This window comes from Lepisosteus platostomus, chromosome 20, assembly GCF_059453375.1.
Source record: "Lepisosteus platostomus isolate fLepPlt1 chromosome 20, fLepPlt1.hap1, whole genome shotgun sequence".
NCBI lineage: Eukaryota > Metazoa > Chordata > Actinopteri > Semionotiformes > Lepisosteidae > Lepisosteus > Lepisosteus platostomus.
This window is the reverse complement of record NC_142630.1, coordinates 8,817,390-8,842,924: the sequence shown is the minus strand read 5'-3', so window position 1 is coordinate 8,842,924 and position 25,535 is coordinate 8,817,390. Positions and strand designations below refer to the sequence as shown.

General features: G+C 39.8%; 1 protein-coding gene across 4 annotated transcripts; it reads right to left on the bottom strand.

The window, feature by feature from the left end:
* Positions 1–1,259: 1,259 nt before the first annotated feature.
* On the bottom strand, positions 1,260–25,484 carry rnf166 (ring finger protein 166). 4 transcript variants are annotated; one of them, XM_088613590.1, is made up of 7 exons: positions 25,303–25,484; positions 10,264–10,420; positions 9,651–9,763; positions 7,258–7,329; positions 7,020–7,134; positions 6,490–6,597; positions 1,260–5,355 (listed from the first exon to the last, which is right to left on the bottom strand). In XM_088613590.1, exons 1-7 carry the CDS (start codon positions 25,482–25,484, stop codon positions 5,290–5,292), a joined length of 813 nt encoding a protein of 270 aa, XP_088469716.1. In that variant the 3' UTR covers positions 1,260–5,289. The 4 variants fall into 4 exon arrangements, with proteins under 4 accessions (XP_088469716.1, XP_088469718.1, XP_088469717.1 ...); XM_088613592.1 differs by lacking the exon at positions 6,490–6,597; XM_088613591.1 differs by lacking the exon at positions 7,258–7,329.
* Between the last annotated feature and the right edge of the window lie 51 nt (positions 25,485–25,535).

Genomic DNA, 25,535 nt, shown 5'->3' with positions numbered 1-25,535 from the left:
AACAAGAGTGCAACAATTACAGGCAGTCTGTCTTTACAGTAGTCTGTGCTACATTATGCATTACATCACTAGCATTGTAAGTCAAGGTGAGCTTAGATCTGGAATTACGATCAGTTTAAGTGAAAAATAACCGTATTGTGTGGATGTGATTAATTCTTCACCTCAATGCGATGCAACATTATCGACCATATCTCAGTTATGAAAAAAACAAGACAAAGTCTGTTCTCTGTTGAGCCCGATTCCTTTTTTTTAAAAAACATTATTTGCTTTTATTTAAAAATCTTGTGCACAAGTGTTTGATTTGCATTGTCGGGGGCCTGAAATTTCCAGCTAGCCAATGAGTAAGAAACAAAACAGTCTGCTGCTTAACACAGAAGAGCTACGCCCCCTAGTGGATGGCAAACTTCTTACTGAAACAACAGAAAACACCTGAAGTCTAAACGTTTGAGAGCTGAAAGACATGGAATATTCATCCATCCACCATTTTCTTACAGCTATGTCCAATATAGGGTCACAGGGGGGCCGGAGTCTATCCCAGCAAGCAACCGGCAAAAGGCAGAATATACCCTGGACAGGATGCCAGTCCATCATAAGGCAGACCCAAACACAAAAACAGACACACGCAAACACACTCACACCAGGCCCAATTTTCCCAGAAGCCAATTAAGCTACCAGTATGTCTTATGGACTCTGGGAGGAAACCGAAGCCCCTGGAGGAAACCCAGAGAAACGTACAGAGAACATACAAACTCCACGCAGACAGCACCTCAGGAACTGAACACAGGGCCCCAGTCCTGCAAGGCAGCAGTGCTGATCTCTGAGCCACCATGCCACTCATAAAACATGGAAAATGACATGTATAAAAAACTCATATTACAATGGATATATGCATGTGCAATGCAATTCAATGCAAAAACACGCAATATTTGTGTTTAAACAAACAACATTAAGGAGATGCCCATAAAATAAGGGAACGTGACACTTCACAGTCAATGGAGATTGAATTTTAGAAAGTTTTCACCAGATACATGAACTAATGAGACAGACAAATGCATACCTTAGTCCCACCCACAGCAAATTTCTGACCTGTGAAGATTTCCACTAGGTAGAAGCAAAGAGTTGAAGATTTTACTCCGCTTTTGTCTAAGTGAATTTATGCATGAATTAGATTCATTAAAGATGCACAAACTAAACACTGTAAACATTTGCCTTTTCTGATAATGTAATGCATTTACCTTATTGGTACAAAGACAATGACATCATTCACCCACTTGTTTTTATTTTGCGAAATCTGTATTTCACTTATATGTCTATATACAGTAATAAAAAGCCAGCAGTAACTTTTTTCTTCTCAGAAGTAACAGAACAGGTCAGTCACATGATATACATTTATTGAAGCATTTTAAACTTTCAAATAAACAAAAACTTTAATAAAAATCCCCACCCATCCCTCAAAAAAATTGCATTTTCAAATATTTTGACTAAAGTGCAATTTTTATGCTTTCCTCTATAGGAAAGTAACTTCTTTAGATCAACTGTACTTGAACTCAGTCATTTATCTGAAAATAATAAACATTTTGGCTTTGCAGTCTTCATCTGAAGAAGTAGTACCATTTTAACTTAACACTTTACAAGTTATGTGAAGTCAAACTACAACTTGTATGACCTACTGAATGACACTCAGTGCAGAAGGCAAAAAACGAGAATTTATTCGAGATTATCAGCAAGTCACACATAATGACGATAAACTAATTTACGTATTTCAACCATTTTTCATTTAGACGTTTTGCTGTGTTTTCTGTTGCAGAAATGAAAGTCATGTACTGGATGAAATTATTTATTCGAATTAAACATTAATTGGTTACGCCAAAAAAGGTAGCTGAGCTATATCCTTATAGGGAAACACCATCAGGCAAAACATGTCTTGCAAATCATAATTTTGTTTCTCTTTTTTGCAACCTACTCCTGATTTGGAAAGTATCTGAGCATTTGCGCTTAAATACATGATGTATTTCATTAAGGAGCTGACCTGCAACATGCAGGCCTTGCTAAATTTAAATATTGAAACTGTGCAGGATAATTTGAGTTTATTTAAATGTTTTTTTTAACTTCACCTACACAGATTCTGAAACTGATGACTCTCTTAACAGTCAAGACCCTCACACGCATCCTAATTATAAAATGTACTTCATGATTCAAATGTGTATTGCAGCATGTGTAGATCAAGACGGTGTCTCTTTCCAGAAATCAGTTTAAAAAGATACAGGACCAGGCAATCCATAATCGCAATAGCTAGGGTCCTTGCTTGCATGCATTTAACTTAATTACAGGTTCACAGGCAAGCATTTGTTTAACTGAGCAAGAATTTGCTGATGCAATTCTGATCATCTCACACCTATGGTCAACACTTGTATAACTAGTGTAATAAACAAGAGGAAAACTTAAACATAAGGAAAAGAAAACTACATAAGAAGGAACTTTTAATTCCATAATTAAAAGAGCTTGAATAAGGTTAACTTAATGTAATAACATTATATTATTACATTGTGTTAATGTAATCAGGCTAATAAGGTTAATATTTAGTGGGGAAAACAGTTGACAGTGGCAGTTCAGTTACTTTCCTTTTGTAAATGATTATATCAAAGGCTTATTTAACTTCCTATATTAAGTGAAGATAAAAAGGGCATTTTGGCAGTAACTGAAAGCTACAATGGAATGACTTGGAAGCCAGACTGTTTTTAAAAGAACTGTCAATCATTCATACCACTAAAGGCCAATAATTTCGTCTAATCAACAAATATACCTTCACAAACCTCCACTGATACCCATTTTCAGCTGTGAATAACTGTTTTAACATTTTGTAAGATGATGAGTAAACCAGATTATTCTATTAAACTTTCTTGTGTCCAGTAGATACACTCTGAAAACATCAAAGCCACAGCTGCTGACTGAGCGGTGCCATGTGATTGGCTGAGTGCCACAAAGGCAGGTTTGGGATTGGCTGGCCAAGGCTATCTCAGTGAAATAACAAAATTTGAAGATTCTACAGGCTTGTAGTGATGTCACTGGATGTCAAACGCTACACGTCCAATTGGCACTAACTTACCTGTCAGGCTCTGTGGAGCTTCTAGCAAACTCATCGAACAGACGAGTGGGTCAAAAGGAACGTTCCTAACCCATTCATGGCACACGGTACAGGTGTCCCTACTGTGAACTGAAGGGTAAAGAAACAACTATTTGAACAAGGTGGGTATAAAAGAAAACAAAAGTTAAAAACAAGTGACAAATGCTTGCACTGCATGTTTTGCAAGGGATTTAAAATCTCATTAAGGGCAGCAGAGAATATATCTCCGTTTTGGTACTGAATGTTTGCATTTTAGTACTTTAATACAGAAATAAGTCTACAACAAGGAGAACATTTACTTTAAAATGCAATTAGTAGGGCTGGATCTGATTTTATTTACATCATTTTGTTTTATTTATGGACTTAACTGTGCTTTTACAAATAAGAATTATGGTAAAGGAACTTTATAGACCCATGACTGTGACAGACACAAGCAATGCTGGTTTTCTTGTCCTTTAGAAGGTAAAACAGCTATAAAAAAAAACTCAACATCTTATTGCTGATTTGCCTGACATCTGCAATATGGTTGTACTTTTGGTAGAGGCTTCCACAGGACCCTTACTGCTAATGACATTTCAGAATGACTTTTGAGTAGATTCGTGTAATCTGGGTCATATCCTCCACTCTGAAACCCTGACTCATTTCTGACAGTCTACAGGGGATGTAGACACAGAGTGTGAGCAGTGAGGAAGAGGAATGTCTATTCTACCTATTTGACACACCTTCTTCAGACCCAGATAACCCAAATGGCTCATGGTGCTGAGCTACTGAACCAGGAAGACCGAGATAAACCTGGGCAACCCAACTGGAACTACCAAGTAGCTGCTCAGTAAAGACAAATGCTGTTCAGTTACTGTATGTGACCCTACCTTAGACTGATGTCCTTCCTTAATCAGGCCTGCTCAGCATAACCGCTTAGGCTGAGACTTGGGCTACTGCTCATAAGCTAAGTGGTTCACATTACTTGTTATGAAGCCCAGAAGAGAAACTAATGATACTTATTTAATACTTACATAAGTTAACAGAAGTTGCTGTAAAAACAGGAAACCCAAAAACATTCTAAAGAAGAAATCCCAGAACTTTCTTACAATACTGCAAATATCCATATTTCTAAGTTTAGCACACTTAAATGTATTTAAAGCTAGTTAGAAAAGACCCTGTTGCTCGTTACTACAGGTATTTGTAAAATACAGAAATACAGCAGTATAACACGGCTGCCACCTTGTGTCCAAGCCAGGTAATTACACATAGAGTTCATTTCTGTTTAGGTTATTAAAGCTTCCCTTAGCAGAGCCAGTCATGTACACACCCTGTTTGACTGAGCAGTACAGTACTCACAGTTACATAAAATGGATAAACAACAATAATCACCCCAGTTGTTTTACGTTCCTGTTGTTAGTGCACCATTTGAAACTGAAAATGTTTTTAAAAATATATTTTATCTGATGCTTTGTAAAAAATACTATTGTAGCAAGTCAAACAGTTAACAGCAGTATGAAGAATAAATGCATTGCTATTATATTTGTTAACTATAAAATAAGAACAGTTCTACTCTTTAATCATATAGAAAATGCAGTTAAGTGCAAGTATTCACAAGAACCCTTATAAAAAGGGGAAAGCTAGAATTTATGTCTATTGATATTTGTATTTTTATGACTTTCTAGCATGTTGCCTCCCTCACTGCACTCATAACTGTGCCCTAACAGCAGAAGAAAGTGATAGGGGTTAGAGTTTGATCACCCCACCTGTAGCATACTGCACTATCTCACTTTTCTCAGAAACCGCAGTTTGGTCCACTTGAAAACAATAAGAAAAAATGGTCTGAGAAAATAAATTAAAATACAGCAGAAGGAAACCTGTTCGGCACAAGTGCACCTCTAGAACTGTACTGGGTCACTCTGGCTGATTTCAGCTGCTGTCACATGTGCACACGCTACACTGCATCTCAGGGTTCATGTACTACCCAGCCTGTGGAATTCACTATTAGACCCTCCTCATCTTGGAAACGACAAAGAGGAAAAAGAACTGACTGGAATCGTTAAGCTCGGGGGGCTGGGGAGGCCGGATCCACAGTGTGGAATGCAGTGACGCGCCTTGCGGCAGGAGATAGCAGAGGGAGGTGCCCGGTGCAAAGGATGATGGTCTTGGAGAGGCGGCTGGTGCCTTCAGTTCTCGGAGAGTGACAGCGCCAGGGCTGCCCGCAGGGCGGCCTCCTCGTCAATACTGTAATCCTGCAAACAAAGGGAAAGGTGCCATCAGCACACTGGGCACAGAGCCATGGCTTCCTCTGTTGTGTGAAGACGACATGGCTCACTTCTCAATCCTGATAGATGCAAAACACGTACTCTAAATAAGAATCAGCCACAAATGGCTTTTTTAAAAAGCTTAACAATTTTTTTTTTCCTTAGGCTGCAGGTTTTTCTAGCCGAATTAATCATTTCAAGACAACATTGGAAAAGGTTAGCAATTTCCGTGTTTAGCTTTACCGTTTTTTGGGGGGGGGTTATGCAGATATTTTAAAATGGGCGTTTCCTATGCTTTCAATTTTAATGTATGGTATCAAGTTTTTTTTAGCCACTCAATTCGAGAGCTTTTGGTGCTAACTGTTCTGACAGTATCCCAAGCTTTGTTTTACAGTTTGATTTTTAGAGCCCCGTCATAATCCCTGCCCTTCATTCAGTTCCAATACATTTGTCAGAAACCGTACCTTACAACTACAATGCGCAAACAGATTACTGTGAACTCTGTAATATTAAGAAACCAGAGTTCATGAACATGGGGAGAACAGCCATCTGTACTCAAGGGTTGTAAAGTTATTGATTCTTCTAGCACAATGTTTATACTAGTGCCTGCTTTCCAGTCCCATTTCTTTAAGCGCTCTCCCAACACAGGCATGCTTCTCTAGGCTCTCCTGTGCGTTTCAAGAACATTTTCCTTTCACAATTTGCATTCTAAAATCCAGACTGAATGTTGTTCGTAAGACTGTAAATACAATACTTTAACTCAGTGCTGCCTGGAGTGCTGCAGAATTTATTCAACACATCAACATGTGGCAAAGCAGGAAGAGGGGAGAAAAGAATGGGATAAAGTGAATGTAAAGTGCATAACATTCCTGGTATTCCTTTCAGATGAGCATCAATGTATATTTTTCGATTGAATGTACTTTGATAGTTAAAAAATGGAAACTAGAACATCTAGATATTTTAAGTTTAATAATTGAAGCGTCCCCGTTTTCTTACAAACAGAAAAGGCTGACAGGTTTTAAAAGTTAAAGGGCTGAAAAGTATGTTTATTAGGACACTATGGGCTAGTGCAGAAAAGAAGAGAGAAATTAAAAGCCAGCACCAAGGCCTTCTCCTCCTCACCACGAATGTGTCATAGGAGAACTTGTGCCGATGCAGGAGGTGCTGCAGGAAATTGGCGCTTTTGTAGCTGGGATCTCCCCAAGGCATGGCTGAACAGACAGGACACACCTGGCGCAGGGCAGACACGTGCACATTGTCAAACACCGGGCAGGCACTGGGCACCACACACCTCTGTCAGTCCCCAGCACTGCACAACTTTACTACACACGTAAAAGACAAATCAATACACCTGGAACTTCAACAAACGTCATTCTTGCATTAACAAGACGGATTCCAAAATGTCTTGCTTTGCTACAGTCTTTTTCTTCCAATTTTTCCACCTTTTAGATAAAATCAGGCACAAATTCCAAAATCAAGTCATGCTCCAAAAAAAACAACTTTTTGCATCTCAACAACTACTGTATGTGGGGTCTTCACAGATTTGCACCTTTAAACAATTAGGTTCAGTAAACTGAGCGAGTTGCAAAAATCAAACTGCACTGTGGATACCCTCCCAGGCATGGGACTGTGGTCATGTCTCAAGGACTCACCACTTTGTTGGGGTCATTGCGGTGGTTCTCCATGCAGTGTTTCACCAGCTCCTGTTGGTCTAAGTTTCTGGCCCCACAGAATGGACACACGAAAGTGGAGCGGTTTGGAATATTGCTGAGAATGAGACAGAAAAGCTCTAACCAGGTAACAACACAACGCTCAAAAATAAGCAAAATGAGGAAAAGCCTGATGAGTAGCCGTCATCGAAAGCAATGGAAACAAGTGACCTTATATTACCTTAGATAGTCACGTCTGTAATCCTGTCTTGTGGGGATTTGCCATTGACTCCAGCTTTTACCACTCCATGCTCTACCAAAATGAAACTCCATATGGGGTGAAATTGGACACTTAGAGATTTTAAATATATTTGGTCTAAAAAAATTATTTACACTGTGGGAACATCCCTACATTTGATTGCCAGGCGCTACGATCTGTTTTTCCTTCATTTAAGAATCACACATTTAATTGTTTTTGTTATGCCTGCATAGTATTTTGCTTTATATGTCGTGGTTCATGGCTAAGGACCCTGTGACCGCACACGGGAGAGGACGACAGAGTGTGCACACTCCGCCCCGCTCACCTTCCTGCCACTACAGGCACCACAAACCTGCAATTACCCAGCAGGCTGCAGGGGCCGCTATGTCTGCCGAGTTCAGAGAAAGTCTTGGCCGACTATTTCCAGCCCGCTCTAGCAAACTGTTAACAAGAAGCACTTTTCCTCTGGGAATCCCGGTCACAGTCCGCTAGTGACGTGACCCGTGCTGCCCTTGATCACAGAGCTCCACCAGCGCCAATCTTTGAGGGGACATTTTCTCAAATATCATCTCCCTGATAGCAATACAAGCCCAAATAATCAAAAACTCTTTGAAAAATTCGGAGAAAACTGGAACCAATGAACAAAAGCTTTTTGCCCAGGGCCTAGAATGTGACTGGCCAGATCTGTCTGGCCTGAGCCTGTTTCAATAAACTGCAAATGTGTGTTTTCTCTTTCCAAGAACATGATCTGTGTAGGAAAGATACTTGTGCAGGCTGCGCAGCCACATGTCTCTGCTGTAAAACATCAATGAGGATATTTTAAAGAATGAAGCACAAACCATGCATTTCCTACAGTAGGGAACTTGATATCCCCCTCCTCATTCTTTTCCTTGTTCCAGACTGCAGCACAGTGATAATGGCTTTGTGTTAACAGGCTGCTCAAGGCTCTGTCGGCAGGAACAAGCTAACTGTCTAATTAAACACACATTTGATGACAGCGCTGCAGGAGCTCCTGAACCTCCCTTCTCATTCTCAGTCTCAATAAAGTATGAACAGAATATCACATTGCTTAACTGTGTCTTGAGTCTGTTCTTTTTCAGCACGTTTCAACAGATGCTGAAAGAAGCTTTGGAGAAAAGAATTATAAAAATTCATTATGCCAAATCCGTTAATTGTTATAAAAAATTCTGTCACCAACACATTAAGAAACTACTGCAAAATGCTTCACGGCAGACAATGACACAATGCATTAAAGACCTTTGAGATGTAATTCTTAGAGCACACTGAATTCTGACAAACCTTCATTTGCTAATTCGCCTGTGCTCTCTCCATCAGCAAAGACAGGCCAAATTGGCTGTCAAGGCTAGTTTGCACTATCCACATATCATCACAAGATAATGCATTTCCATTTCACTGGAGGACTGTAATAGTCTCCTTGAAATAATAATTAACAGTGGAAATTAAAAAAATCTATTGTGAAGACGGACAAGGAATTTCACATGGCAAAATTCCATTAGTGTCAGCCTTGGGCAGAAATATGTAACATATTATTTCAATACATGAGTTTGTGTTAAATGAATTTGCATTTGCACAGTGTGTTTTTTTTCAGGATGTTGCTACAAAGAACGTGGGTGCTGACTAAAATGTGTGTGGATGAAAGTTAAGAGAATCTCAATTTTCCCATTTTATTTTGAGAAATAATTGAAAGCAATTTGTAAATTGCCAATTTTGTGCTTGTCCCTCATGTCATAATTGTGCATGGCAACAACAGTGATCTTGACACTTGTAATGAAAAGACATCTGCATTCAGTTTTCCCATCCACTGTTTTTCTCAATATTTTCTGTACTTTATCATTTCTTTGAATCAACTACTTAAATACATTTTAATGCCCTCTCCTCTCTAACTCATGGATCTACAGTGCCATGGAAAAGTATTCATACCATGCCAATAATATCATATTATGATGAATTTCAAGTAATGTATATTCTTTTTTCAAATGAACTGTTTTCATGCAAAACTGTAAGGTGATGTATTTGTAGTATAACTCAATCTAAACACTGTGAACAGAGGGTTGAATGTCAGAAAAAACTGCAGGGACATACAAAGTGCAACATCCTGATTGCATACATATTTAGCCCCCTAAGTTAGTACATGCTGCAATTATCTATGGTACCAATTAATGTATATATTTTTAGATCTGTACTAGCTTTGTAGAGTCAGATGTCAAAATTGTGTCCAGTCTTTATGACTTTATGACAGTTTCAGATTGTTTGGTGACTCAAGTTTTCCTCTAGATTTTGTCTGTACTTTGCACCATCGCTGAGTGAGATTATCACAAGTAATGAAAACACAACTCTACCAGAAAACCACTTACCTAGGAATGGGTTGTGAGGTGGGTACAACAGGTACAAATCTGGGGCAGTTTGCCATCTGTTCTTGAACCTTGGTGCATGAGGAAACGTGAGACCTCATTTTCACCAGAGTAACCTAGAGCCAATGTGCAACAGAAACATGTCAGGTCGGGACAGCAGTGTACCCCTTGTTTATCATCAATCACACAAACACTTCAGGAGAAAGTAAACTCGGGTGATAAGAGTGGAAATGTGCACAATTATGGACATTTTGCTCAGAAAAAGAGAAAGACTGTACTGGGATGTTTGACATGATTCAATGGGCTTGCTATGTGGAGTGCCTGGACACTGTGGACACTAAGAAGGCCAGGATGAAAGAGAGCAGCAACAAAGAGCTCTCAAAACTCCATCATCAAGCATCTCTGATGCCACACAATTAACACGTTATTTGGCCATAGAAAAAATAACATCTAGATTTTACTTAAGGATCCACTTTCTGTTATACTTGAGTATTGGGACCTCTTCAGTGTAAATAATAAAAGGATTCTTGTTTTACATGTGCAGTACAGCATTCTGGTGTGAGCTGCTGTGCTGGGGTGGAGTGTGTGATACATCTCCTGCATCTCTGTTTGTTACCTTTTTACTGCAACCCCGGCAGGGAGCCTTGTAAGAAGACAGCTGCTTCTCCACATTGGAGGACTTGTCCACCTTCTTTGGGTCAAAAGGCATCCGGCACAGTGGGCACAATGGAGAGGGCACCTGGAGGCAGGGCTGCAGACACTCCCCGCAGAATCTGACACCAACGACAAATCCCCCATCAGTTACTCAGATGCACAAAGTGTGCTGTATGTCATGTACACTTAATTAATGCCTAAAAGGCCACCGTGCTACATAACAAGAAATCATGAGTGACAGAAATGGTGAGAGTCTATATGTCTGTAAACTAGTAAAGTCTTGGTACAAGCTGTTCAGTGTTTCAAAAGAAAGTTAAAATGTAAGATGACTTGTTTCATACAAAAATATATTTCTTGGCTCGTGGTCTCTTTTTTTTTTACTTTTTCAAAGTTCGAAGTATTTAGCTTTTAAAATAAGAATATCCCCTGGAAATGTTCCCCATAAAAAGAAACTCCAGGGCTGAAAAAGAAGTGAGTGATATTTGGGAACGTCTCTCAACCACACAGTTTAAGCTCTTTTTCATTCCTGTTGTAGGAACACACAGAAAACATCTGAAATAAGGCCCCCACAAGAGTATTTTTAGTTATGACAGCTATGGATTCTCTTTCATCTAAGTCTTTTGATAATTACTACATCTAACACACGTTATGAGAGGCACAAATAAGCATACCTGGATGCCTCCGGGCTAGCTGTCACAAATCACTGTTGTGATGTGAGCATGCACTGCAGCTCTGAACTCTGGCCTTCCTGTGTTAGTAATTCCTGCATTTCCACAATCTGGCTCGCTCTTGGTTAGCTGTTCAAGTAAGAGGCAGTATAAGGAATAATAAATAACAAGGATCTAAAATCAGAGAGGTGTCCTTGGTCTGTCAAAGATACCCAAGATGCCCAAGCACTGGTAAGACTTATGATCACAGGTTCAAGACCAGGTCATGTCACTAGTTGACTGTTACTGGGATTGCCCAAGCAGTGTGATTTAATGCTGCACAGGGGACGTAGGGATTAGCTGGAATTTCTTTGCTTTCAGCTAAGACTCCTGGAGCCTCCCTGGCACTTGGGAACACCCAGTCCCTTCAGGAGGGATGTGCCTTTACTCCAGTCAGTGCTGCGCAACAAGGGCTGGGGTGCCCAAAACGTGTTAAAAGACATGGGGCTCACAGGTGGCCAGGACAGTGAAGAATGTGTACACTAGCTCATGTAACGAAAATAACAGCTGACTGCAAATTGATTTTAAAAAATCAAAGAGAAGGAAAGCATGACCTACATATTTAAGTGAGGACAGGCAGTAAAGAAGCACTGATCCATACCTTAATGTAGAGGATCTGCATAATATAAAATCAATCAATTACCTCAAATGAATGCACAGGTGTGTCACCTCAGCTTTAGAGTACAGTGGGACACAAACTACCTTACATACTGCAAACAGTTTGAATACAGTTTCCCCATTTGAATACACCAAGATTGGAGTTCGACATTTACATATGTGCTTTGTGACCCTGTGAAAGCATGAACAACACAATATTCAATTTTTTGGTACAATACAAAAAAAAAACTAAAAACACACAGACAGCAGACAGTGTAATGAAAATGCAGTTTTATACTACGTGTTTTCTGTGAGCTTCAAAACATTCACACCAGCTCTGCACTGCACTCCTCGCCTCTAAAGCACTTTTTGGTATGCAGGACACAGAGCCTGTCCATTAGCTTGAAGGAGCTGAGACGCCTTCTTGTTGCATACTAAGCAGCCACCAGTCACTGATCCCAACATGACTCAGCACTGAAAGTTACCACAGAACAAGACAAAAGCTAGGAAAGACAAATGAGAGACAAAAACAAATGAATCATTAGCTTGATCTATGTGAATGTATATTAACTGACAGATGCATACGCTAAGCAAGGCAGGAGTCTATGACCAGTATAAAACTGTACAAAAAATGAATGAGAAGTTGGGTTATATTGGGATTGTAAACCACATCCACCGGTGACTAGAACTGAGTTCATTATTATAGGGACCTACACCAGATCCTCCTACTTGTGTATGTTGCCATGAACAACTGATAGACATTAAACCCCTCTGCTTAGTCTGGGAAAGGGAGGAAGTGTGCTGAGGCTGGATCAATCCTGTTGTTTTAAACCTTCCCAACCCGAATATGGTCGGATTCCCCTTTTTACTAAAGCCCTAAATTAACCGTCTGATCCTGTTTGGCCAGGGACACATATCAGACTCACAAGTGTGCTACAGTGTGCTGACACAACAGCAGTGGTAAAGTTAATTATCTTAAACCTTGCTGTATTTCAGTTTTTCCCCCCAGAGTGTCTCTTTCAATTCACACATTGTCTCACCACGAGACTTTACTGGTGTAGTAGATGACCCCTGTCGCAAGTTGAACACTTTTGCAGAGGGAAATCAGATGATTTTTCCAATAACCTCATGGAAATTATACAATCTTTTCTTTTGGTGTCTATGTGTTCCTACGTCTCCATCTAGTGGCCTCACCCAGTCTTAACACACCAGGTGGCGCTACTCTGTTACTCCACATGAAAACGAACAGGTGTGAACCAATAAATTAATAAAACACTCCTCTGCACCTTTCCAGCTCCTGTCTGTGGCATGAGAAGGGATGGGAGTGGGGGGTGCTATGTAATATCCTGGAGTCGTTCTTGGTGCTCTTTCTTTGAACACAGGCTAATGACGCCCTCCAGGAACAGCACGTCCACAGGAATTCCCATCAGGCAGGAAGCGCTGGGAAGGGAATGGGCCTCACAGCCGCTGCCCGCTCTGCTGGAACATCTACGCACAGGTGCTGAGCTGCAGTCAAAGCCCATGAACCAGAGCAGACTCGTGGGGTTCCACTTCACCCTGGTGAGCCTCAGTCACAAGGCATTTTCCTAGAGCGGACACTCCAAGGTTTTCTCCGATTTTCTGGATTACATCTGCAAACAGCAGCTAGTTAAATCTTACCAAAATCCTTTAGTTTTACTGTGAACACAGTAGCTTTGACAACTTACTAACTTGTTACGGTTCAGTACCGTGGTATGGATTATTTCCTGCTTCTTTTGAACACACCCTAGAAATTTTTTTTTTTGGAGCCAGTAACAACTGGCATAAGAAAACCCACTTCATCTAATTCATTCACTGATACACAAAGAATTGTGAAAAAGTAAGAAAATGTTAGAAAATCTACCATTTAAATTCTGATAGCCTATCATCCAATCTGTGTCTGTATTTGACCCAAAAAAAAGTCTGTATTTGTAATATACTGGAAGAAATTATTTTGAACTGTTTAGAATTCCTTCAAGATAGAAGTTCAATTTCTTTTTCTGTTTTATATTGTAGAATCTCCACTTCCTCATTTTGGGATCAGTGTGATACCTAAAATAATTTGTGCACAAAGGCACAGCAGGAGATAAAGACTGCTCTGTGCAAAGCAAAGCACTGCACTGCAGAAAATAAAGGCATCATAAAATAGCACAGTAAAAGCTGTCATTTGTTACAACAGAGAAATGCACTTTAAACCAACATATTAGATTTTGGGAACCGCTGGACAATATAAATCTTTCTTACATATTCTGAAAAAAGCTCCCGGATGTCTGAGAGATACTAAATCCCTTGTTTTTTTTAATCTCTTGTTTGTGATCAGAGTGCCTTAGACAGCATGTGATGGTACATAATTACAAGTGGTAGCCAGAGAATTGTTAATGTTTTTTCAACTTTCTTCTTTATCTGCCCAAACAATTACTGTCTTTGTACAAGGTGGAGAGGAAAGATGTGTGTGGAGGGTTTCAACAGCCATACTTACACAGACGACTCCACTGCATCAAGTTCTGCCACATTCTTATTCTCACAACTCACAAGGGGTTAAAAAGCAAGCCAACAACAAGATACTTAATATACAACAAGATACTTAAACCAGCATCAAGCTGAGATAAAAGTCCACATACACAGATGCACTGCCGTGTAAATGAGTGCACTTAGGAAAACAAATCATTTACACCACTGAGTAAAATTGCTGTAGTTTTATTAAAGCTTGTTAGTGATTTACAACAAGCACTGTATCAGTGACCATCTGCATCCCATTATTAAGTGTAATTATTTATCTAGTACTTACAGTGCAAAATCATTCATCCTCTTGCAAAACGTCTACATTTTGTTACTGTCTGATCTTATAATCATGGCACTTTAATGTATTTTCTATATAGAATCTACATAATGTACTCCAAACCGAAAACAATAGAAAATACTTACAGTATGTACTGTATATACATTTTACATTTAAAGAAAATAAAAGACTTCTCAGTTATTTAACCCCTTTGCTACAACAGCCCTCTGTCAGTTCAAGTGGAAAGGTTTTGACTGAAACTTCAAAAAATTAATGTAACCACCTCTGTGGTTAAAGCACAAATTTAAGTCTCTGTAGGTTTCCACAGACAGATAATCAATTTCAAGCCACAACACACAGAGAGATGCACCAAATTGAGCATGAAGACCAATGAGCTTTTGAAACTTGTTAGGGATGAAGTGGTAGGGACACATATAATGAGCATATATTTTTTGTTTCCCTTTGAGAATGGTAAAGTCAATCATTAAGAAGTGATATATGTGCCATTTTATCCTGACAGTACCTAGATCAGGCTGCTCTTTTTACCTGAGTAGGTAGCAACAGGAACCAGGTTAGGCCACTATGAAGCCAACATTTAAAAAGACACATACAGAAAACAGACTTGTAAGGGTAAATGGCAAGAAAGACATCTTTACTGAAAAAGACTCGTCTCAAAACCTGCATGAGATATACAGCACACAGTCAGCAGGAAGTTGAAGCAGGGACTGACAGATGAGATGCATCTGGCACTGAGTTTGCTCGGTATTCTGCTGGAGACTGAACAAAGTACAGGTGAATCCTAGAGGAAAACCTGCATGAGTCACCCAAGAATCTAACAGTGGGTAAAAAAAAACACATTTTTGCGAACAATGATTTGAAAGCCAAAGCCCCGCTTGAGTGGTTTGACAAGAAGTGAGTTTATGTTCTTGAGTGGCCCATTCAAAATACGGAATTGTATCCAATTGCAAACTAATGTCAATCATCAATCATTCCCAACAAACAGAAAACATAATAATGGTTATGTTCTCAGTGTTTTCTATTTTGTATTTATATTTTATGTTTCTGACACCTGTTTGCAGAACCCTGACTATGTCTACATTAAACATCACCTGCCACTTTTTGTCCCATCTTTAATTTTATCTAAACCTTTTGCATATCATTTGCAATTTCTACAGAGCCTGGTAATCACCATTTATCACCTCAAATCTCAACTTGTTTTCTATGTACTGTATACCAGAGTCTAAATCTTGGACATAAATGAAAAAGAGCAGTACTCCTAATTCAGATTTTCATTGGTACTCCAATAATTACACCACCCGATTTCAGCATTCATTCCTTACCTGTACTGTTTTCAATTAACCAATGATCAATCCACACACATTTTCTTCATTGTCTATTCCTTGTAATATGAAAAGTTATCTTTTAAGGAAAAACCTTCAGAAAATCTAAATACTCCATATAATATTGTGTATATCCACTCCTGCTGATGCTTGTGCAAAAACCTCTCCTATGATGGTTAAGTTCAATCCATGTAGACAGGGGAGCCTATTTCTTAAGATCTTGTTAATGCAAGCAATCTTCTAATTTAGATCTAATAAGGTTTTCACAACCTTCCATATAAAAGAGGTCAGACTTATTTAATCTACGTGTCAGATCTGGAGAGCTATTGTCAGGAAGAATGTACACAAATTGTAAGAATGCACTGTGCAAACTTTGACAGTGACACCTCCAACAAGACTGAGAGCAGTAATTGTGTTGATCTAGGGGACTGAACACTTTTACAATCAGTACGTTTCACTTTGTAATACTTCTGTGCATGTCTTGCTGACATTCCACCTCCTTCACATATACAGTAACAGCATTCAACTGGATTATTGAGAGTTTTGAATAAACACAAACGTAATGAAAAACACTCATTATTGCAATTGCTTGTAATTCAGCAAAATGAGATATTATTGTTATAGGGTGAATACTTCTGCAAGGGAATGTAAATCATAATTATCTATCAACTGGTAAAATAACTGGACTTATTAGAGGATCAAACTCATAGAGGGCTACAAGATCATAACTCAAACCCAGTTTAATGAAAACAGAAAAGTGTTGTCAACTACATTTCATTAAAACAATACCAACAATGCATGCTTTCATAAGAATTATTTTTATTCAACTTTTTATTCAACTAGCTTGTTGGGTTTGGGTTCAATGTATAACAACAATTTACACCTTTTCATCTGGAGAAATGACATTGAATCCAAATTCAGAACCAGCCTAACCTTTGAGTCTCTAAGGTCAAAGCCAGACCTGCCGGTGAATTGAAGTGTCACTGTTTTAATTTAACAACTCCAAAAAAAAAAAAACCTGCAGTGAGAGATTCCATAAAATTAAATGACACACAGCACAGCATGTTCCTAATATGAAGCTGCCCACACAATGTTCAACTGAGCATGAAATGCCCTAATTTCATTAATTCAAAATTATGTGTCTCAAAATGAAAAAAACAAAACAAAATCCAACTATGACAGAGCAGCTCAAACTAACTCATATTAAAAACACAAGCCAAAGAAAGGGGTGCATAATAGATCAATAGGGCCTATTTTTATAAGCGTGGAGAGCTTTAAATCTGGGTTTCAGCCTTACAGATTAACTGCACTGTTCTTCCACTGAACCTGATCACGGACTTCTCCCCATGAATCAACTAGGACCTTGCCTTCTCCACACCAATGACCTTACTCACCCTTTCGAACAGCTAATCACTGTCCACCTTGCCAGCGACCTCTCAACTCGTGCTGTCAAACGAAAGCATGCCACCTGAACCCTTGACATTTTGTATCCTTGCAGAAAAAGGAAAGAAGAACACAGGGAAGAACAAAATACTTTTTCATTTTCTTTTATTTCTCATTCAAAATCCAGCAAATGGTCTTGAAGTGATGGTGCGCCGCGATACAGAAAGGCCACAGTAACATCCCAGCATCTTAACAATCCCACAAATTCCAAGGTAAACTCATTTTCACAGTTCAAACTAATGGGTGCTGATGTATGCAGACACAAAGCAAAATGTGACTCAGAACAGTGTATCACACCTCATAATGTTACACTGAAGTGCATTTCACTCATATCAGAAATTCTGTATTTCTGAAGCCTAGTGCGGCAGACAGGAGTGCTGTAAAATCATCTATCATTTATATATACTCATGCAAAAAATACATACGGACATAGATTGGTCATTTGGCCCAACTAATCTGTTTTGTTACCACCATTTTTTGGAAAGAAGCCCAAGTACAGACTTAAGCAACATGATTGTTTCTGACCCCTAAAAATCTTTGCATAAACGTACCTTCTATTCTCAGTTTTAAATGCAGTTCTCTGTAATGTCCCTTTCTAGCACATTATAATATGTCATATTTTAACTTTTAACTATACATTTAACATTATGTTTGCTTTTTTGTTGCTTTTCCAGAGTGTCTTAAAGATGTAAATGGATTTTTAACAAATATCAGGCTTTTCCATCAGTATCTTTTTGAATGGTCAGTGTATCCCACCTACACATGACTGGTCTTCTCTAGCCTTATTGGACAGAAACAATGTCTTTTTTTGGTTCACTTTTTCAAGATCTTTTTGAATTCTTTTTGCACTTTGTCGCTCTTTTTATGAATGTCTGCAACATTACTATTGTTCCTGTCAGTGGGTATTACCCTGCTCATGAGTGACAGTGGCAAAAATGTTAACAGTCTATAAATAACCTCATAAACTCTGCTATACCTCTGCTTGTGTATGTTAAGAATATTTAAAGCAGACCTTTGTCTTTAGTCAGTTTGAGAAAGTCAGTTTCTTCCTTATAGACGTCTTGAACTGATATCATCCTGAGCTAGTGATTACTCATGCCACAACTCCAACATTAGTTTGAAGCTTCCTTTTATTAGCTCACCCGAAAGACATGTACAAGGTTATTGCAGCATCCTGCCACTCCCCGCTAAAAAGATGCCAAGTGTAATACTCCCCCTATCAGAGTCTTCAATCAATGCAACAGAATTTACTATGCATGAGGCACCATGCACTCTACACAGATAATCCAATACAATTCCAGAAGCACCACTGCCAAGAAGGCTTAATCCAACAGGATAGGTACAAGATCCTCCGTTACAAATCTCATCTGCATAATGTGCCATCTGAATAACGGCAGGGTGTGATTTACAATCCATAATCCAGCTCAACACAAAAAACACTGTTTGTTCTCAAGCACGTGACGCCTGGCCCTAAACTATCAGCAGAGAGACTGTTCAACGAAAATCCAAATCATGTGGCTGGATCGCAGTGCTCTGTATGCTCATAAAGCACGGTCTGCGACTACTAGAAAAAAAAACAATGAAGCTGTCGCAGGGATCAGCACAGCCTAAATGCACCAAATTCAAAAAACAGGTTCTGAATTAACAGTGTTGGCAGAACAAAACTGGTGAGCTAACTAATAATTGTCACGCCCTGACACACAGGTTTTTTTCAGTCAGTCTCCTGTTCTATCTACAAGGTTGAGAAATTTTGTTTTCCTCAAAAAATGAGCCAAAACACGCTTTGTTCAGTCACACCCTACTTTAAAGGTTCAGTTTTTTTTTAGGAATATGATCTTGAATGCAGCATAGTTTGCCGTCGAGATTTGGAAAAAAGCTGCTGGCTCAGTATCTTGCCTTGGGTTTATGTAAGTTACCTGTTGAGAAACATTTTTAGAAATATGAACCTTGTTTAAGATATTCAAAGGTTAAATTAACATGTCAGTGGTAAAACCACTTTAAATGTTAAAAACATACATTCAAAAGACAAGCCTTTTCAGGATTTATGTTTAAGAAAATGGTAAATAGCATAAAATCTTTAATCAGCAGTGGCAAAAGACAATCCCACCAAATACTTTAGGAAATGAAGATAAAAGCAAGTAATGATATAACTGCCATTCCTTCAGCTCTTCTCTCCACCACCTCCAAACACACACATACCTTTACAGACACCATCTACATTTGCCCCCAAAAGCTCAGATTAAAAAAAATAGCACTTGATCTCAGAGTGACAAATACATTCATACACGTCTCAAACACAACTTCCTCGAGATGAGATTTACCACCCTGTCAAGAAGCTGCAAGCTCTGTGAGTACAGTGCAGCTGAAATCAAGGCTCATTCTTTCTGACACTTGTGTACTGCAGAGGGCTTTGAGAAGTCAGTCAGAACTGGCAGCTGTAAACTTATGAAAAGGTAAGGTCTCAGACTGCACTTTAAACATTAGGTCACATTAGGTGGAAAACTCTACCAAGAAGAAACCAATGTGTCCTTAAATAATTAACAGTGTATTTTGCTTATCCTGCTGTTTCACCAAACTTTAAGTGTCATGTCCATTCCTTTATTTACGGTAAAGGACATGAAGCCATCTGCGGTCTCTTCTCTTGCTCAGGGACAGAGAGAGAAGCAAGTTACGTAATCGAATCATCTCATCTCTGGTTTCTTGTTGTTTTTCGTTTCCTTTTTTCCCCTATTATTGTAACCTGAAATTTGCTAAGCATCATCATTTGTTATTCCAAAGGACACTTGCATTTCACTCACCGAAATGATCAAAACCAAATGAATCAGACTATATTGTACAGTATAATGTGCATATTGCATGCTTTGGCCATACCGACATAAGACTGTGTTTGTTTAGATAACCGATATCCAAGTTCTTTGTAGAAAAGCTTCACTACTTTGAGATGCACACTATTTTCTAAGTAAAGCTCATAGCTTTGAGAAAGTATGAGAAGTGTGATCATGTTAAAATCCCCAGAGAAAGACTAGAACTGGCTGCTGTTTATTCCATTTTAAATGTGGAAAACAGGACTTCCTGCACTGCTTTTAGATTTTTTGGTTTCACAATGAATATTTTATCATACAAAGGCAAAGGAAACATGTACGATGTTTATAGGACAGATTCATAAAATAAGTGAAATGATGATAATTTGAAACTCTGCTCAGAGACAAGTCAGAAAATATGTCCAAAAGAACTTTTCCAGTTTTAATTATAATAAATATTAAAGAGATTTTAAACACAATAAAAACATTCTATTTTTAACCACATATTGAAACAGATGACAAAACTGGAGGAAGCAGACCATTAAATGTTAACTATTACACTACAGAGATAAGATCAAGCAAAGGCTGCCAACACTTCAACCACTGTTTTCATTTATTAAAAACTGTGGGGAATCTGCAAAGTGTTATGTTTTTTTTTTTGTAGGCCTTTAAAGTTTGCAATTATGCTTTGCAATAATAAATAATTAAAGAAGTACAGTACAGCTTCAATAGTCTGCCCCAGTTTGATACAAAACTTAGGAGCTGAAGTTGCACTGTCTTAGGAGAGACCTAGTCCATTCTAAAACACTCATTATTAAGATTCCCCAGGTGATGTTGTATTTTACAGACATGCCTTTTAACACTTTGTATGACAGGTATTACAGCAATAAGAATAATTGCAAAGGAGAGAGGGGAGTTTGATATCTCTGATTCCAAAGTGTTTTCTCCAAAGGATTCAGCTCTACCGCTAAACTGTGAAGTGAACTGAAGATGGAAATTTACAGGCTTTGTTTCTTCCATTCAGAAATACCAGCTGGATAAATTCTTAATGTCTTGTAAAAACAAAGTAGCAAACATTTTTAGAACCCCACTCTATGCCTGTACAGCATCCAGCTTCTTTGTGAGCGCTCCACTAAAGGGAGTTCAAAATGTCTTATTTCTCCATCATTCTTCTCCGATTAAGGTTAAAAAAAAGAACAGATGCGAGCTGTCTGCCAGTGCCCATTTTTGGGATGGCCTGGGTGAACTAGAACTGGCAAACTGAAAGGGGCTGGCAGGAGACAGAGTGACCATCTGTACAGCCCACTTTCCCTTCAAGAGCAGAACCAGAGCAAAACTGCTGGATAAATCTAGTGTGTGACTCAGTTTCACCACACCTGGAGCCAGCCGGCAGTTCATCACGAAGTAGCTTTCATTTAGAAAATGTTATAAGCTGTACTTCAATCGGTTCTACTACGGGAATTTTAAGTGACAACAGTTTACTGTTCATGTAAAGTATAGCCTTTAAGGACTGGTGCCCTTCTACCGATGGGAGTAGAGTTGCTCTGCTTCCAGGCTCTGTGACAGGATTGTTGCTCATCTAAAGCTGTGCCAGGTCCCTAGCCAACAGGACTGATTCTGGAGGGGGAATACTCCCCTGAGACATCACAGTCTTATGTGGACCACCCATTTCTGATGTTCTCCAAGCTAACTCATTCTGACAAGGGCTTCCTCTGGCAAGGGAAGGATCTGCCTTGTGGCAAGATCAGCAGATGGGAGTTTAGCAGTACAGGATTAGAATTTAGATACTTCCAAAAAAAAAGAGACAGGTGTCAGCAGTACAACAGTTCAGATCTCTCTGCCCTCCAGTATTTCAGTTCTGAAAGCTGTTAAAGCCAGTTTAAGATTAAAACACCTCTCCTTGATGGTTCATGCCTCAAGCCTGTAACACCCTAAAATCTGCAGCTGTAACAAATGAAATTTTACTTCCAAAATGCATGGGAGCTCAGCATAATGGCACTGCAGACAGTAAGCAACAGTCTACCACATACAGTAGCACAGCTCACAGGCGTGTGTGCAATGAGAGAACTTATCGCTTCTGCCGATAGTGAAGGGGAATTAATTTTATCACCAGATCTCGTTTTAGAAATAAAAGTGTTAACCTCTGTTTCACAACCGCCTCCTGCCTGTCAGCTACTTTAGTGTCAGTCTAATTCTGGTTCTGCTTGCAATTGTAGTAGCTCCTCTCTAACAACGCTCGTAACTCGCTGCTTCTTTTTTTCCTTCATCTCCGCAGGATAATTCTTTCTACTTTTCAATTAAGATGCAGAGTCTACCCCCTGTGTGAGCAGTACATTATCGGAAGTGTGTGGGAAGATGAGAGGGAGTGGGAGGTCTGGAAATAGCATACGACAATGCATCTACAACAGGGTGCTATACATAGATTTTAAGAAATTCTCATGGGATTTCTGAATTTGTAGATTTTTTTATGGGCAGCAATTTGTTTCGGATTGTTGTTGTCTGTTGGACTTGGGTACTGACAATCCCATCGATACCTATGAGAAGAATATTTTTAACTTATTTAGAATTTTTGTAGGGTTGTAGGCGTGGAGTGAAATACCGTGGAACTAACAGGGGTCAAATTGCTCCTATTCATTCCTAGTCATTGTCTCTCCATGTGCCTCTTTAGGCATGTGATGAGGGACATCAAACAGTTCCACATCACATGGCTAGCAAGTGTCTGACACTGAGTGACGCTGACAAGGGAAGTGCGATGTGAGTGACAAGCAAAAAAAAACAACTTTGTGTCCACCCCTCCACCTCCCGCCCCATCTGAGAAGAACACAGCAAGGTGAACTCGAAAAGCTCACAATTAGAACCAGTAAAACATTCCTTTGAGAGGTAAAGTGGGAGGACGACTGGGGTATGAAGCAGGAAATAGCTGCACCCCACTGCAACGCTGTTAGGTGATGAGCTGTCAAGGCAGGAATCCAAGCTCTGCATCCCCAGTGCTGAAAGCACCGAGCTCCTCCATAGCCACTCAGTCATGTGAGTTACTGTACCTGCCTCTCGGCTCGGCCTGCAAGAGCCTCAGACAATCATTCTTCACCCACTAAAGAACCAAGGAAAAACTGCGGAAGACCTCCCTGGTGACTGGCAGCTACTTTTGCTTCAGAAAATTAAGTTGTTTCGAAGCGAGAGCCTGACCTTTACAACCAGCAAACGACGCGAGAGATGCGATACGGAGGTGGTCGGCTCGGGAGCCTCTGTTGCTGTTGTTTTACTAAGGCGACAAAAGCAGCTTCTGAGACCAGAAAAAAAGGTTACACACGGAAGCCGCCAAAAGAATGTGCGCACAAAGCCTTCGGGTTAATTCTTTAAACCGTCGCAAGCTCTTAGAAGTCGATATTCGTGTTTATTTTCCAATTATTTCTGGTGGTATAAACGCACAACTAATGGCGAGTAAAGTAGAACACAAATCTGAAAGGGCATCAAGATTAAACTAGGAGGCTAAAGATACCATGCAAAGGAATCTTGCAATAGCAGAAAGCTAGTGGCTGAAACGTATCTGAAGGACTGACGCTAATGGTTGATTTTAATATCTAAGTCAATGTGAGAGGGTTACATATGGAGTCTGGACCCCTAGGATACATTGAAAGAATTACACAGTACAGCACAAACAGGTTCAGCTACCCAATGGCGCTGCATAAAAAGACCAGCTGAAGACAAAGAAACCACAGTATGTGCCGCTGAAATGCCTTGGGCTCACAGATTGAAGTCCGCATTCTCTCTGGAGGATTTTCATTCAAAGTGCAGGAGAGTATTACTTCATGGAGGCACATGAGCACTGTATCTTAACTCTGCCTCCCGTGCGAGAGAGTCCTTTTCTTAACCTTCTGCATTCCTAGTCCGCCACGTCTTTTTAGAACACCCCGATTAATCAGTAAGCTAGGCTGTCAGTCGGAGCTCCATGTGAAATGTATGTTCCACTCCAGGCACCCTGTGGAAGGCAGGCACATCTTAATAAGACTGTCAGGATGCATGTGATGTTTGGTGTGAAATCACATTTTCTAAGCGTTCCACTGAAAGGCAGAGTGAGTCATCACTAAACATTTAATTATACCTGTGATTCAGTCACAGTCTTGAAGGACTCAAGTTCCGCATACTTAAGTGAAACTACAATTTACTTTGGAAAATAGCAGAACACTACATGTTTAATCCCTTACAAACGGCCACATACTTAGGAAGAACACTTGGTTTATTACACATTGCATTCCCGAAAACAACTATCTCTCTCTGTTGTTCAAGTTAAAGCTCAGAGTGGACCGAATCCAAAAATTGGGACAGTACGGATTTCAGCAGGGAAATTATTTTGAAATCAATCCGTTTATTACCAATAAAACAACAAGTTATAAACATGGTGGCAATTTTTTATTTCAAAGATGAAAGGGCTTTTTCTTTTGCTACCTGGTCAATGACACAGAATACAGTTCTCAACATGTTAACACGGACACTAGAAACCGCATGTGGTAACGCACTGCAATACTGCCAATGGACAGCCACCAGGTTTCTTAATTTGACAAACGAACCAACAGCTGGTAACACCCAATGAGTGAGCATGTTTTAAGATAATTTTTTTCCATTTTTCTTGACTGTGCTCGAGTTAGATGCTCGCATTTCCTCTTTTCAAACGCGCCCGCAGAAATGTATTTTTTGAATAGTCTCGCTATTTCCCCTCTGAATCATTGCCCCTACTCTATTCCCCATCTCTCGTTTTTGTCTTCTGTGAACAAGAGGACTGTTAAAGCGGCGATGCGGCGTATCATACTCAGAGCATAGATCATTTAAATTCATCTGATGTTGGTTTACGGGGGTGGTTTATTGTTTGTTATCATTATATTTCACACATTGTAATATTCAGAAAGAAAATAAAAAAAACACACGCTTAAACCTGACACTTAACCATATACAAACTCAACACCCAGGTTCCGATTTGCTTTCAGTGAAAAAGTAGAGCTTACTGGTTCACTTTTTCGCTTCACTTGCACAAATGAGCATCGGTCTCGGCTGAGTGAAAGCTGCGTCCTATTACGCTTCCATTATTTCTTGTGCCTTAAGGTGAGCCAGCGTTTAGCTATAACCTACATAACGCACGCAGTATCCAAAGTTTGGCAGCAGTGGTATCGATATTCAGACTGCCAGCGCATTGTTTTGTGCACGATGTATGTGCGATGTAGGGGAAACATTCCGCTTGTGCTCCACTGGGCAACAACTCCTCAGCGTACTGCTGCTTTCTTGGCGAGTGTTTAAAAGTGCATCCCCGGACCGGCGACTCACGTGTGTCCACAGCTGGCGATGCTGACAGGTCTGTGGTAGACCTCCAGGCAGATGGGGCAGGAGAATTGGGTCTCCAGGCTGTCCCCGGGGGCGGCCGCCGCTGCTCCGCTCTGCTGCTGCTGCTGCTGGGGATGCTGTCTGTGCTGGGTCGCCGACACAAAATTGCGGAACATCGCCATCATGAACTCGGATCTCAGACTGCTCTTCTCTTTCGACGTACGTGCGCGTGTGTG

What these genes read in the sequence shown, in the direction of transcription:
- rnf166 (XM_088613590.1), bottom strand. Translation starts at nt 25,484, where the DNA reads ATGATGGCGATGTTCCGCAATTTTGTGTCGGCGACCCAGCACAGACAG. An exon ending in GCCGGGGTTGCAGTAAAAAG is followed by an intron (nt 9,764 to 10,263) that starts GTAACAAACAGA and finishes CATTGGCTCTAG; the next exon opens with GTTACTCTGGTGAAAATGAG. An exon ending in ACCTCACAACCCATTCCTAG is followed by an intron (nt 7,330 to 9,650) that starts GTAAGTGGTTTT and finishes TCATTTTGGTAG; the next exon opens with AGCATGGAGTGGTAAAAGCT.